Raw genomic sequence first — 15,464 nt, 5'->3', positions numbered from 1 at the left:
AGTCCGGGGTCACGAGGAGAGGGTTTGAGAGGGATTCTGAGGGAGGAGTGGGAAGGTCTAGCCGGACAGTGCAGGGAGGCTGGACCAGCCACTCTGTGCCAGGACCCCTGGGGTCACCACTGACAGAATCGTTCCCTTCAAGGGCTAAGGGTTGGACGTAGCTGGACAGCCACAAGCCCCCAGGGAGCCCTGAGCAACTCCCAAGAGGAGCCAGGGTCCCTCACTGCAGTGACCATAGTCCTCTCTTCCCAGCCTGACCCTTGGAACACCCACATCTGGAAAGGTACCAACGGGACCCCCACAAAGCGGCGAGCCATTGGCTTCAAGAAGCTGGCAGAGTAAGTCTCCTAAAGTAGGTGGGGATGGGGGATGGATGTGCCCCCGCATTCAGAGAGCCCCAGAAAAGAAGGCTGGAAACATGCTTGCACCCCTGCCCTCTTGTGTGACATGATTTCTCCATTTTCTCCAACCCCCTCGTGCCTCCTTTGCCTCCGAGTCTGGGATGCAAACATCACCATGACTCTTCTCTTTCCCAACCTCACTTTCCTCCCCCCACTTTCCTAAATTCTTGTCCTGGAGACACAGTCGTGTTGATAAACCAGCTCTCCAATTAGTAAAGTTGGCCATAATAATGATGATAGATTTGTAACCTTTGCCAGTTTCCGTGGTGTAAATACTCCCACTGTGGCCAATTTCAAGGTCTCAACAGGAAGTCACTGAAGCCAGAGTCGGGAGGAGCTAGGACAAGCTGGCTCCAGCCCACCGCTGCCTAGAGAGGCCTCTCGCCCAGGGCTGGGTCTCATTTCACTCGCTCATTCACTCATTCAGCCAACAAACGGATACTAAGTGCCTACTCGGTGCCCGGCACTGTGCTGGGCTCCAGAGATGCCATGATGAGCCAGATAATGTGGTCCCGCCCTCATGAAGCTCACAGCTACCACCAAGGAACGATTCACGGGGCCATAAAATAGACGTCAGCCAGTTTGGGAGGTCAAAAGGGGCTTCGCGCAGGAGATGACAATTGAGCTGAAGAATGAAATGAATAAGACTTCACTGAGAAAAGGAGGGAGGGAAGCGGGTTAGGGACCAAGGCTTTTGAAGAGTAATTGTCCTGAAGAACTCGTGGTCAGCCAGGGGACCGGCTGACAAGTGGGGTGGGGTTCACAGATGGTTTAATGGGGATGCCAGCTTTCTGTCTACAGATAGAGAACTCCCTGATCCACTCAGCAGAGACCCTCTATTTGGAGCTCACTTTTTGGCAGAGGGGCTAGTATGCACTGAGCTACTTAGTCACTTTCCTCAGCCCCTTGGGTCCAGCTCTCAACAGGTGACTGGTAGATCTTGCAGGGACTGAAACCTGGATCCTGGCTCCACTAATGTGGTCCACAGGATCTCTCCCTTCTCTCCCTCCCTCCCCTTTCTTCTTCCACCTAACTTTATCTGCGGCCAAGCAAGAATGCATCAGCAGCCATTCTTTCCCTAACAAGAGCATCACAAATTCTCAGGAAGAGCAGCCTTTGGCTTCAGTTCAGTTCAAACTGTTTCTGAGGGAAGAAGGGAGGGAAAAATCTAAAGAATTAATTGCGCTGTTAAGTTCCGGGTAGAAACAATGGGAGTTAATTATAGATGCTTTTTTACAATCCCATCATTCAAAGGGAACCCTCCAGGCACCTTTCATTCTCTTCTGTTTCTCCCCCTTTAGTTCCGCAGTGTGGGTGGTTTCCCTGATTCTAAAAAATGAGGAATTTACCGATAATCCCCAGGTGGGGGTAACTAGCAATTTGTCTACTCAGAGATTCCTAGTTAGAACAGGGATGCTTGCTGGGAAGGTGAGCCCAGGCATTCATAGATGGGAAGGAAGAAACACCGGTTCTGAATTCTCCATTTAACTAGAAAGAGCCCCGACTTGACATTTAAACTCCCCAGGGCTTTGGTGGTAGCAGTATGTTTAAAATCCATTCCTTCTTTTGATAGATACATATTTAGTGCCTGGTAAGTTTCAGCCTCTGCAAGACCCTGGATGTGCATGGCTGCTTCAACCAGACTTGATCCTTCCTTTGTGGATTTATGAACCTCTAAAATCCCTTCTAGCTCAATACCTGCTGATTTATTAGTGATTCTTTCTCTCTCTCTCTTTCTCTCTCTCTCTCCCCACCCTCTCCCTCTCTCTCCCTGTCTCTCTCTCTCACACACACACACACGCACGCACGCACACGCTCACACACACACATGCACACACACACGAACGTAAGCCCCATGACAGCCATTTCTCTGTGTTTCCATTCCTATAACAATGCCTGGCACATAGCTAGGCACTCAACAAACACTTGATGAATGAACAAATGAGTGAAGGAATGACTCATCATCTTTTGGGGCAATGCTTGGCAAACCAAGGTTCTCAAGACCGGGATCAATTAATCAAGTAACAAACTAATAAAACTAACCATGTTAGCTCATGACCAGTTGGTCTGGAGTGACTTAAGAAAGGGATCAATATGGCACCTAAACTTGCACTTTGAGTATCCCTGAAGCCATCAAAGATTAGGAGAGAAAGTTCATGGATCATGGTTCTTGCCCAAAAGTCCCAGCGTGGCTCTTTCTTTCGTCCCTCCTTTCTGCATTTCCCATTTTCCTCTCCGTCCTCTCCCCTCCAGAGCCGTCAAGTTCTCAGCCAAGCTGATGGGACAAGCCATGGCCAAGAGGGTCAAGGCTACCATCCTGTACGCCACAGAGACGGGCAAATCGCAGGCTTATGCCAAAACCCTGTGTGAGATCTTCAAACATGCCTTTGACGCCAAGGTGGGTAGGGGGCAGTGCCAGCTCTCTGACCCTTCATGGTAAAGTTGGGGAGGGGAGAGAAGGAATTCAGCAAAGAAGAATCCTTTGAGAATGGGTGATAGCACATCTGAAGATGCCCATCAACTCACTCACGCACATTTGCATATATTTCAGCGGACTCTGATGCTTCTCTCCCTGGGAACCCTCCAGGAGTCCGGGAATCATAACCCCCATCCCAAGAGCAAAATACTAGGAAGTTTATGAAAGACAATTCTGGAGTCAGTTTGGGAAGCTCTGCCTTTAATACAATTCAGTGGGTTTCTTTGCTGCAGGAATTCTCAGAGCCTTTAATCTGCACGTACGTGTTATCATTCCCAAAAGAGGAGAGGAGAGAATATAAATGTTTCCCAAAGATGTTTGCTTATGGATCACTTTTTTTTTTTTTTTTTTTTTTGCGGTACGCGGGCCTCTCACCGTTGTGGCCTCTCCCGTCGCGGAGCACACGCTCCGGACGCGCAGGCTCCTGACGCGCAGGCCCAGCGGCCATGGCCCACGGGCCCCGCCGCTCCGCGGCATGCGGGATCCTCCCGGACCGGGGCACGAACCCGCGTCCCCTGCATCAGCAGGTGGACTCCCAACCACTGCACCACCAGGGAAGCCCGGATCACTTACTTTTAAAGAGCATCTCGGGAGACTAGCCTTCCCTAGAACCTACTTTGAGAAATGTTGCTCAAGTAACGCTAAGATATAGGGCAAAACAATGTTTCCCTAAGGCGGGTATCTCAGACCTGTTTGGCCCAGGTCCTCCACACTGCTGGACGGAGGATTAGAAAGGAAGCGGAGCAGACAATTGGTCAAATCCAGCTGGGTCATTCCCAGCCTAAATATGATCAAGAAGATTCCAGCATCCTTTGGTTGTAAGAAGCCCAGGAGTCTTAATCAAGATCTGTATTTACGGGGGCTTCCCTGGTGGCGCAGTGGTTGAGAGTCCGCCTGCTGATGCAGGGGACGTGGGTTCGTGCCCCGGTCCGGGAGGATCCCACATGCCGCGGAGCTGCCGGGCCCGTGAGCCGTGGCCGCTGAGCCTGCGCATCCGGAGCCTGTGCTCCGCAACGGGAGAGGCCACAACAGTGAGAGGCCCGCGTACCACAAAAGAAAAAAAAAAAAAAAAAAGATCTGTCTTTACTGACAGCCAACCCATTGCCCCAGACTCTCTGTAGTCCTTCAGGCCACAGGTGACCACAGAAAGGTCCCACACTGCCAACAAGCTATTAGTTCTACCCACTTGAGCCCATGGAAATAGTGGCACCCAGAACCTTTGGATCTCCTTCCAGAGGAGATGGCTCAAGATGACTCATCTTCTTCCTCTCTCTCTTCTCTTCCCCCATCACTTTGTTCTGTCCTACCCCTTCTCTCTTCTCATCACCTTCTTCCTTCCTCTCCCCACCCCTCATTCTGCCACGTAGGTGATGTCCATGGAAGAATATGACATTGTACACCTGGAGCATGAAACTCTGGCCCTGGTGGTTACCAGCACCTTTGGAAATGGAGACCCCCCTGAGAATGGGGAGGTGAGATGAGCTTCTACCTGTTCTGGCACGTGTTTCCATCAGCAGAAAAGAGGGGCATCGGTTACACCTGCTATTCAGTAGCAAATCCTCCAAAGCCTCAAAGCCAGTGACCTCAGTTTGGGTCCAAGTTCTGCCAAGATTGGACAATTCCAAGTCTTCAGTCTATGGGTGTCCACTGACTAGCCGATCCCTAGTGAAAACGCTGTCCCCTGAGTGAGCTCCCTCTTTGGAATGGATGCTGCGATCAAGAGCTTGGTGTCCCCTGCTCCAGATGAAAGAAGCAGGGACAGTATTTTTGTAGACAGCCACAAAGGGGATTTGTGTGCTGGGGGGAGGTGAGGGGAGTCCACACCTGCAGCCCTTTATAAACAGCCCTCTTCCACATGCAGCACTGCTGCCCAGCCTGAGCCCCTGACGCCCTGGCCCCCGGACATCAGGCTCCCCTTTTGCCGGTTAGGTCCCCAGAGCCTCTCCCCAACGCCGTTCCAGGTTTAATCACGCCTGCCTCACATTTTGCTTGTCTCTTTCGGCCTCCAGAAATTTGGCTGTGCCTTGATGGAAATGAGGCACCCCAACTCTGTGCACGAGGAACGGAAGTAAGTGAAAGACCCGTCAGTGTCACATGACACCCCGTGAGGGTAACTGAAAATTGTCTTTTGGCATCTGGGGCTCACATCTGAGTTCTGGGTAGTTTTGTGACCTGAAGTTCATTTGTGACTGATTTTAGCCGATGGGCGTCTATCGTCCTCTGGGGCGGATTATTTGGTCTTTGGTCACTTCACAGCCCTGTGCCTCAGTTTCTTTTTCCATCACCCTGGGTTTATTCCACCTGCATGAATTTTCTACTCTGTAAGAATCAAATTAGAAAACAGATGTCAGCGTCCTATGAAAAGTTGTGCACTGTGTAAATACCAGTTCTTACCATGGCCGCCCTTTGGAAACGTACATTCAGAATCAGTGAGTTTGTTTCCATCTGATGGAGTTGCATCCACTAACGTGGAGGCTGACCTCAAAAGATAGCTCGAGAATTCCCTGGCTGTCTAGTGGTTAGGACTTGGCGCTTTCACTGCTGAGGGCCTGGGTTCAATTCCTGGTTAGGAACTATAGGATCCCACAAGCTACGCAGTGCAGGCAAAAAAAAAAAAAAAAAGATATCTCATAAGGTGAAAAATGCCTGAGGTCAAAAGATGTTCCTGGTAGAACGGCATCTAACATGGGGTTCGGTTCTAAAGATATTTCATAAGGTGACAAACACCCGTAACCAAAATTACCCTTGAAAAACCCTTAAATCCCCCCAAAGTAGAGGACATAAGGCATGTGCATACAGAGCTGCCTTTCTGTGAGAGCGTCTCAGTGTTTCCTCCACCACGGAACAGGTCTTAAGTTGAGCATTGGATGCCATGGCTGGCTGGTGGTTAGAGGCTGTGTTCTGCACAGCATCCCTCTTGGTTTTCTTTCAGCCACGCGCACATTGCCGAACTTGCCTACATTCCATATCCAGGGGACAGCTGAGTCCCTGGTGGTCAGCCTTCCTTCTGTGCTCAAGGCCAACATCTTAGTCCTCCCTCTCCCTGCCTCTCTCCTTCCCACCCTATCCTGGTGGCCTCCGGTAGGTCCCCCTCACCCCTCCTTCAGGGAGAAATAGGGCACCATCCATTCTCCCCTCTAGGTACCCGAAACCCTTGCGTTTATTTCCCCGTAAAGGGCCTCCCCTCCCCCGAGGTGACACAGAAGTCCACGGTCTGGCTGCAGCCCGTGACAGCCAGCGCAGGTAGAACATGTGTGTGCGCGCACTCGCCTATGCGTGTGCGTGCACACAAATGTGTGCACGTGTATGCCTTGCGTTCACGTGTGTGCATAAGTGGTGTGAGCGCTTGTGTGCATGCCCAATGCTGCAGCATCCGAGGCCACACCCAGGTCTCAAGGAGACCTGAGTTCTAACCCAGGCCGTGACACTAACACACTGAGTAACCTTGGGCAAGCTGCTTGACCTCTCTGGGCCTCGTCTTTCTCATCTGCCAAATGGGGAGAAACTACCTCTGCCCCAACCACCTCTGGGGGCTGTTGCAAGGATCGAAGGATAATACCAAAGAGGAACGCATTTGGAAAAACCTCAAGCCTCATACGAACACAAGTGCTGTTATTTTTACCCCACAACCGTCAACCATCCTTCCCACACTAACAACACAGCCACCCCCTGATATGTTACAGGACTTATTTGGAGAAGTGACTCAATGTGAGACTATTTTTAGGGCAGCAAATACACTTACATATATTTAGAACTTTCCTGATGCTGGAGCGAAAACTTTGAAGAACATCCAGCTTAGGAACCCTGCTGCCAGAACGTGCAATTTCTTTTTTTGTCTTTTGCACTCAGATCTGTGTGTTGAGCTTTCGTGTTTGGGGTTTTGATTTGAGAGTTTTATGGAGTTTTTTAGTTTGGGGGTTTATTTAGTTTTGTTGCTCTTGGAGACATTTTTGGTTTGGTCTGGTTTGGTTTGGTCTTTGCCTTATCTGAGAACAAGACTTACCACTTTTAAAGGAAAACTGGAAAACCATTCATGGTTGGTTTTTTTTTTTTTGAATCTCGAGGCTCCTGAGCCTCTGGTGCTGAGGTCCCAATGACATCTTTCTTCCCCTTTGAAACAACTTCATAAGAAATCCATTCTCTTTTCAGGCTGTGTCAGTGCTGAACATTTTTCGGTTTACTTGAAATGTGAAATGTGAGAGACCCTTGAAATGTCTAAAGACCAAAACTTTATCGAAAGAGAATGTTGTGATGGTTACCAGTGGGGAGAGGGAAGGGGGAGGTGCAAGATAGGGATGGGGATTAAGAGGTACAAACTATTGTGTATGAAATAAGCTACAATGTTATATTGTACAACACAGAGAATATAGTCAATATTTTATAATAATTATAAATGGAGTATATAACATTTAAAAATTGTGAATCACTATATTACACACCTGTAACTTAATATTGTACATCAGCTATACTTCAATTTCTAAAAATGGAAAAAAATTTTTAAAAAGAAAGAGACTGTTGAATGGGGTAGTCCTGCACCATCCAATAAACCTTTCTGCAGGCATATAAATGTTCTACATCTGTACCATCCTGTACGGCAGCCACTAGCCACTCATGGCCGTTGAGAACTTGACACGAGGCTAGAGCACGTGGGAAACAGAATGGTTCATTGTATTGAATCTGAGTGAATTTAACTTTAAATAGCCACACACAGCCAGTGGCTACTGTAGTAGACAGCACGAGTGTAGTTCTTGGCTACTCAGTGTGAGGAGAGGAGACCAGCAGCATCTCCTGTTAGAAATGCAGAATCTGAGGCCCTACCCTGGACCTACTGAATTGGGATGTGCTGCTTAACAAGATCTCAGAATGATTCCTGTACTCATTAAAATTTGGGAAGCAAGGAAACGTGGTCTGATGGGCTAAGGAATGGACTGTTCTTTCTTTCAAGTGTGGTCCGAAACTTTTCTCTTTTCTTTTCGGTTTTAATTTTTTTTTATCGAAGTATAGTTGATTTACAATGTTGTGTTAATTTCTGCTGTACAGCAAAGTGATTCAGTTATACATATATATACATTATTTTTCATATTCTTTTCCATTATGGTTTATCATAGGATATGGAATATAGTTCTCTGTGCTGATACAGTAGGACCTTGTGGTTTATCAATTCCGTATATAAAAGCTTACATCTGTTCCCCCCAACCTCCCACTCCATCCGTCCCCCCACCCCCTCCCCTTGGCAACTACCAACAGGTAGCAGCATCAAATGATGTCTAGGTGTCATTTTTGGCAGGCCAGGGTGAGTTGATACATTCTAGACAAAGCCATAGGTGTGTTATGGTCTCACTCAAGACCCAAAGGAAGGCGCTAGAACCAGGACTGGTGATTTGGAGAGCCATCGGGTGTTGACCCCAGGAGGGGGCTCCAAGCCAGAGCTCACAGACGCTCTTTCATCTTGGCAGGAGCTACAAGGTTCGTTTCAACAGTGTTTCCTCCTACTCCGACTCCCGCAAATCATCGGGCGATGGGCCGGACCTCAGAGACAACTTTGAGAGCGCGGGACCCCTGGCGAATGTGAGGTGAGCGAGGGGCCCAGGGTGTCAGGGACGACGAAGGCTCTCGCGGAGCTGGACTGAGTTACAAAGTGGGCTCTTTCTTGGAGGCCGGGGGGGGGGGTCTCCCTTCCATGTCTTGTTTATCCCTTGAATAACCAGCTGCACTCTGGCTCTTTGGGGACATCCTGCCCCCGTTAAAGCATACTGCCTGGACCCCTCCTGTGACCTCTTCCTATCACACTACTTCAGAGCCCCTGTCACCCAAGTTTCACCCCATCACACAAATTTCACATCATTTGTGCTGAAGGATGTTAGTGCCCCGCACGTCACTCAGCGAGCTCCCTTAGTAAGTGCTGTTACTGGAGAATGAACTTGCGTTGGTGTCCAGGAGTCTCAGAGTTCAAGTGAAAGTTAACATAGGTTAATATCTACTCCTCTTAAATCTACATTCATGCTTTTCATCTCATTCTCCTCTCTTCCGGGGACACACTACCATGGCCCAGGGGTTCCCACCCTTGGGTGCTCATCAAAATCACCTGGAGGTGTTTGCAGTATACAGATAACCAAGGCCCACTTCCAGAGATTCTGATGTAGTTGGTCTAAAATTGGACCCAAGCATTGCTTTTTCTCTTTTTGTAAATCTCCCTAATTGCCTCCAATGTGCAGTCAGATTCAAAAAAATACTGTCCTGACCCCGTGTCACCCTAAAGCATAGTCACGTCCCATGAGAGCGTTTTAGATGGTACATGGACAGAGGTTTTATATTTCAATGGTTGTGAATATGATTTAATGGGTATTTGGAAAGAAAGAAAACGGGACGTCAAGCCCTTGGTTTGACAGACATTGGTCAAGATGAGGCTTGATGCAAGCAGTGTTGCTCAGGCCCGGCCACGAATCTCTTAGACCTTCACCAACTGAACCTTCTCCACACCGGCTCAGGACAGTGCTTAGCAGACGACAGAGATCACAGGGTTCCTAGATATTCAAGTATTGTTTTCATCAGTACCTTTTTTTTTTTTTTTTTTGGCTGAGTCACACGGCTTTCGGGATCTTAGCTCCCTGACCAGGGATCGAACCCAGGGCCATGGCAGTGAAAGTGCTGAGTCCTAACCACTGGACCACCAGGAAAGTGCCCATCAGTACGCTTGTTAATAAACTTTATTTATTTAAAGTAGTTTTAGCTTCACAGCAAAGTTGAGGAGAAGGCACAGATTTCCCATATACTCCCTGCCCCCCCGCACCTCACCCCACCCCCCCCACACACACAGCCTCCTCTACCATCAGCATCCCCCACCACGGTGGTGCATTTACACAACTGATGAAGCTACACTGACACACCATTGTCACCCAGGGCCCATAGTTTACATTAGGGTTCACCCTTGGTTCACCCTTGAACTGATGGGTTTCGACATCAGTTCATTTTCTTTAGCTTGACGTTGAAACATCCATGGTTTGACGGTCAGACCTATTTTTCCCTTACTAAATCTATCATGGCTTAGAGCAGGGGTGGGCAAACTACAGCCCATGGGCCAAATTCAGCCTGGCCACTGTATGCTTTTGTACAGACCATGAGCTCAGACTGGTTTTTACAGAAGAACAATTACAATTTATTTGATGATAGAAAACATTACCTTTGAACCCCAATTAAGCAAAATGCTATCCCCCCAAAAGAGAATTCCATTCTTCTCATTAGTAGACATATATAACTAAAAAATTGCACCCTGGGCTTCCCTGGTGGCGCAGTGGTTGAGAGTCCGCCTGCCGATGCAGGGGACGCGGGTTCGTACCCCGGTCTGGGAAGATCCCATATGCCGCGGAGCGGCTGGGCCCGTGAGCCATGGCCGCTGAGCCTGCGCATCCGGAGCCTGTGCTCCACAACGGGAGAGGCCACAACAGTGAGAGGCCCGCATACTGTAAAAAAAAAAAAAAAAAAAAAAAATTGTACCCAGCAACTATTATTATTGTATTTTTAATTTTGTCCAAAATCATGCAGGAATATATTTTCTTTTTTGTCATATGGGTATCTACATAATAGCTTTGATTTTCCTTCTTGTCCTACAAGCCTGAAAATATTTACTGTCTGGCCCCATGTATAATAAGTTTGCCAACTTCTGTTTTGGAAGCTTAAAATAGGAATTTTGAAACCATGAGATGAAGACTGTGATGAAATGTGAACCTAGGAAGTGGCTGTGACACAGGCCTTCAGGTGCATCAGGAAGCTTGTTAATGAATGAATCACCCAGACCAACTCTTAGTGAACACCAGTGGGTTTGAATAGCCAGTGAGTACAAACTGAAAGCAAAGTAAACAGCACTACTAAGTAAATAATAGTATGGGTGGTAGTCAAGTATGGCGGATGTCTCGAACGTAATAAATATTGGAGGTTCGGGGAACAATGCCTTAACCGCAAGGCATGACTTAGCGCCAAGAGTTTCCAAATCTGTGTTAGGCTAAGGGATGGCTGGGAGGCAGAAGTGCTGCTTCCTGCATCCTTTAACCAGTCCTCTCCTGGCCACCTGCTCTTTCCACCTGTCAGGCCACTGCCCTGCGGGGAAAAGGTGAGGAATCCAGCTAAAGGAGGATTGTGGGTGAAGGACTGCTGGGGAAACATGCTACCTAATCCCACATCCTTCCCTTGGAAAGGCTCTGGAACCCCAGGGCAAGAAGGGCAGGAGAGGAGAGGAGAATGAGATGAAAAGCATGAATGTAGATTTAAAAGGAGTAGATATTAACCTATGTTAACCTTCACTTCACTTCTGAGGCTCCTGGACCCCAACTCAAATTCATTCTCCAATAACAGAGGGTCCCTTCCCGACTTGGCCCACCTCCTTCCCTCATCCTCCATCGCAATCTTTCACCACCCTGGCTCCATCATTCTAAAAAAGAGATTCGACAGCAGAGCCAGACCCTGTAAGGAGTAGGCTTGTCTGAATTGGCAGTCACCACGGAACCCTCCAACACGGGAAAGAAGCAGGTTGGGGTGTTGTTCGTATCCCACTTATAAACCTGTCCATCCAGTCCCAGTGAGGTCAAGACCCACAGCCAGGACCAAGTCCTGGAAATGTGACATCAAGTCTCTGCAGGACTGAGGGGCCACCTGGGACACAGCCCTCCACTGCCCAGACTTCAGAAAAATCTCATTAACTTGACGCCCATTGATTCAAACACCGACACTTTCTTGGTGGTATCTATGCAAAGAGATTTTGTGAAGCAAATCGATTTCACAGATATTGCAAGGGGTGGAGCCAGCACATTTATAAACCTTTCAATCCCTTTTAGAAGAACCTGTTTACACACCAACACTGGATGAGTTAATGACAAGTCCTGATCTCCCCGTTAACACAGGTCCCCTAGAACTGCTATGCTAGGGTTTTCATTCTCTTTGTACTTAAAACTAACCTGATTGGATCATGAGTAGAGTCAGGTCTTCCTCTAATGTAGACTCATTTCCCCAAATAGTCCAGCTTAGAAGTGGACACACAAGAAAAAGCCAATTGTTCTGGGTCACCACTGTCCCCAACTCATCCTCCTTAGGACCAACTGGGACTTTTCTCCTGAGGACAGTAATACCTAGCAGAGACCAGAAGGAAGGGAGAGCAGGGCTGGGGGCTCCCAGGCTTAAAGACAGCCTTCCCCAGATGGGCCTGGGCTAGTCTGACCATCACGGGCTAAACACCATCCTTCTGGAGATACCAGAGGTCTTTGTCTGCTTGGGCAGCCATAACAAAATACCAGGCACTGGGGGACTTCAACAGTAGAAATTTATTTTCTCACAGTTCTGGAGGCTAAAAGTCCAAGATCAAGGTACCAGTAGGATTGGTTTCTGGTCAGCCGTCTCTTCCTGGCTTGCAGACAGCCACCTTCTTGCTGTGTCCTCACATGGCCTTTCCTCTGTGAGCGTGTGGTGGGGGGAGAGAAAAAGAGAGAGCTCTCTGGTGCCTCTCCTTCTTCTTAAAGGACACCAGTCCTATTGGATTAGGGCCCCACCCTTATGACCTCATTTGACCTCAGTTACCTCCTTGAAGGCCCCATCTGCAAGTATAGTCACATTGGGAGAGAGTGCTTCAACATATGAATTTGGGGGGCCATAACAGTCCATAACCCCAGACACCCCCCCGCAACGCCTCCCTAGTCCCCTAACCTGGAACTTCTGTTGTCTTCTTGGCAGGTTCTCCGTGTTTGGCCTTGGCTCGCGGGCGTACCCTCACTTCTGCGCCTTTGGACACGCCGTGGACACCCTCCTGGAAGAGCTGGGTGGGGAGAGGATCCTGAAGATGAGGGAGGGGGATGAGCTCTGTGGGCAGGAAGAGGCTTTCAGGACCTGGGCCAAGAAGGTCTTCAAGGTAACCATCTACCCAGATCTCAGAGACCCAGGGGGAGAAATCATGTCCCCAGTGACCCCCAAGGACAGAGTACCTAAACCATCAGAGATAGAAGAGACTTGAGAAAATCCTTGGTACTTCCCTCACGTATCCAACCCGGAGACAGCTTCAAACAATTCAGACGAGTTTGGGTGGTCCTAAGATACACAATTTCCAACCAGAATCCAACCTCCTGCATTAAGGGTAAAGAGTTGGTCTATAAAAAATTATAGAGTCTTGGAATTTCAGGGCTGGGAGGAATCCATCCCTCACTCACATTTGGTAGACAAGTAGACAAAAAAACATAGTGTTGGTTAACCAGACCAGGGGGCCATGCCTCGGGCTGGATCTCAGATCTCAGCCGTTTGTCCGCTTCGACAATCTTATTCCTCTTGTGCTGGATCTTCAGTGACCTATACGGTAGCCACTGGCAACAAGTGATCATTTAAATGTAAACTAAGTAACATTCAATATGATGAATGGATACATTAAATGTTGTGTGTCCGTACAATGGAATATTATTTGGACATAACAAGGAATGATGTGCTGATGCACGCTACAAGGATGAACCTTGAAAACACGCGCTAAGGGAAAGACCCCAGACACAAGGGACACTTACTGTATGATTCCATTTACATGAAGTGTCCAGAACAGGCAAGTCCATAGAGACAGAAAGTAGATGAGTGGTTGCCAGGGGTTTGGTGGCGGGAGTGGAGAATGGGTGTGGCTGCTAACGGGTACAGGGTTTCTCCTGGGTTGAGGGAAATGTTCTGAAACTGGATAGTGGTGGTGATTGTACAACCTTGTCAATAACATATATACAACTGGACGTAAATTAAGTAGAATTTAAAATTCCACTCCTCGGCTGCACAGGCCACATTTCATGTGCTCAGTAGCCACTAGTGGCTAGTGGTTACCATATGAGACAATTAGAATGTTTCCATCACGATAGGACATCCTATTGGAGGGCGTTATTCTAGATATGAGGTCGCCAATAAACGAGCAATGGTCTCCATGTGCATGTGGGGCGTGGTGCAATTGGCCATCCTGGGGAAAACAAAAAAGCAGTGAATGTGGACCCACCTTTACCTGCTCCTTCTCTGGCCCTGGAATGCACTGTTATCAGCAGCCCCAGAAGAAAGGGGACTGTGCAACCTTCTGTCAGTCAGTTGACACTTTTCATCCTCACAAAGGAGCAAAAGGGGAAACTGAGGCCTCTGAGCGATAAGGATATGGGAGTGAGGAGGCTGTGTTGATAAACTTGTGCCAGCATTTCTTCCTAGGCAAAGAGAACCAAGATAACTTGGCTCTGTTTATACCTGGAGATAATTGTGTTGTTCTTGACTTCAATCAGGCAACATTGGGCATCCCAGAAGCAGGGCCTGTTACAAGCTATCATACCCTTTAAGCTATCGCATCCCTCATCCTCCCAGCCAACTCCCAGCCCTGCCAACCACTAAATCTACTTTGCGTCTCTATGAATTTGCCTATTCTGGACACTTGATATGAATGCAATCATATCCCTTTCAATCCCTTTTAGAAGAACCTGTTTACACACCAACACTGGATGAGTTAATGACAAGTCCTGATCTCCCCGTTAACACAGGTCCCCTAGAACTGCTATGCTAGGGTTTTCATTCTCTTTGTACTTAAAACTAACCTGATTGTATCATGAGTAGAGTCAAGTCTTCCTCTAATGTAGACTCATTCTACTTTGTGTCTACTATGTGGTCTGTTATAACTGGCTTCTTTCACTTAGCTTAATGCTTTCCTGGTGCTTCCACATTATAGCATATATCAGTACTTCATTCCTTTTTACAGCCAAAATAATATTCCATTTTATAGATATACCATATTTTCTTTCTCCACTCATCAGCAAATGGACATTTGGATTATTTTAAAATCAACATGAGGCCCAACAATGGTATTAAAAAAACCTACCTTTGAAAACCTTTGGAATTACCCATGGTTTTTAACCTCCAAAAATCTGAATTCTGAACAGTAATTCTTAGAATCAGTAAAGTTGGGGAACTTATGAACTTGGCAAAAAAAGAAAAAGAAAAATTTTATACGCAGGTATCCAAACATGTAATATATTCTGCCTTCACTATAATTTTTAAATCTTTAGAGGAAGACAGGAAATTTCTAAGGTTTTTACTTTCTTGTTTAATGGTAAGCCTCTGCAAAAGTTGGTTTTAGAAATAAATGACATAAGAGAGTTACATATTAAATAGAGGTTAGGTCCCAAAGTCAATAGTAAATGTGGTATGCCCAGCCCATCAAAGGCACTCAAAAAGGGTGGATTGGTTGATGAGTGGATAAATGGATGGAGAGAAGGATGGATGGGTGGATGGATGGATGGGAGGAAGGAAGGAGGGAGGAAGAGAGGATGGAGGGAGGATGGGTAGATGGATGGAGGAATGGGTGGATGGGTGGATGAATAGAAGGATGGATGGGTGGATGGAAGGAGGGAGGGAAGGAAAGGAGGAAGGGAGAGAGGGAGGAAGGGAGGAAAGGAGGATGGATGGATGGATGGATAGGTGGATGAATCGATGGAAGGGAGGAATGGAGGGAGGGAGGGAGGGTGGGTAGATGAGTGTGTGGATGGGTTGATGGGTGGGTGGATGGGTGAATGGGTGGAGGGATGGATGGATAGGTGGATGAACGGAAGGAAGGA

The 15,464-nt window shown here is 47.8% G+C and overlaps 1 protein-coding gene across 2 annotated transcripts in view; it reads left to right on the top strand.

Moving 5' to 3' along the window:
- NOS1 (nitric oxide synthase 1) overlaps positions 1-15,464 on the top strand; it is a gene marked incomplete at both ends in the record, with an annotated part of 86,438 nt that overhangs the window by 52,071 nt on the left and 18,903 nt on the right. Inside the window, 7 exons of one of the 2 annotated variants that reach the window (XM_082853250.1) lie at positions 253-338; positions 2,655-2,799; positions 4,245-4,349; positions 4,887-4,945; positions 6,019-6,120; positions 8,334-8,450; positions 12,595-12,769. In XM_082853250.1, the coding sequence (XP_082709376.1) occupies positions 253-338; positions 2,655-2,799; positions 4,245-4,349; positions 4,887-4,945; positions 6,019-6,120; positions 8,334-8,450; positions 12,595-12,769 (789 nt within the window). The remainder of the gene's footprint in view (positions 1-252; positions 339-2,654; positions 2,800-4,244; positions 4,350-4,886; positions 4,946-6,018; positions 6,121-8,333; positions 8,451-12,594; positions 12,770-15,464) is intronic. The other variant, XM_082853251.1, reaches the window with a different exon arrangement.

The sequence above is a fragment of the Leucopleurus acutus genome (genome assembly GCF_964270905.1).
Source record: "Leucopleurus acutus genome assembly, chromosome: 13".
Classification (NCBI taxonomy): domain Eukaryota; kingdom Metazoa; phylum Chordata; class Mammalia; order Artiodactyla; family Delphinidae; genus Leucopleurus; species Leucopleurus acutus.
Note: the sequence above shows the minus strand (reverse complement) of the source record. Positions and strands in the feature narration are given on the sequence as shown.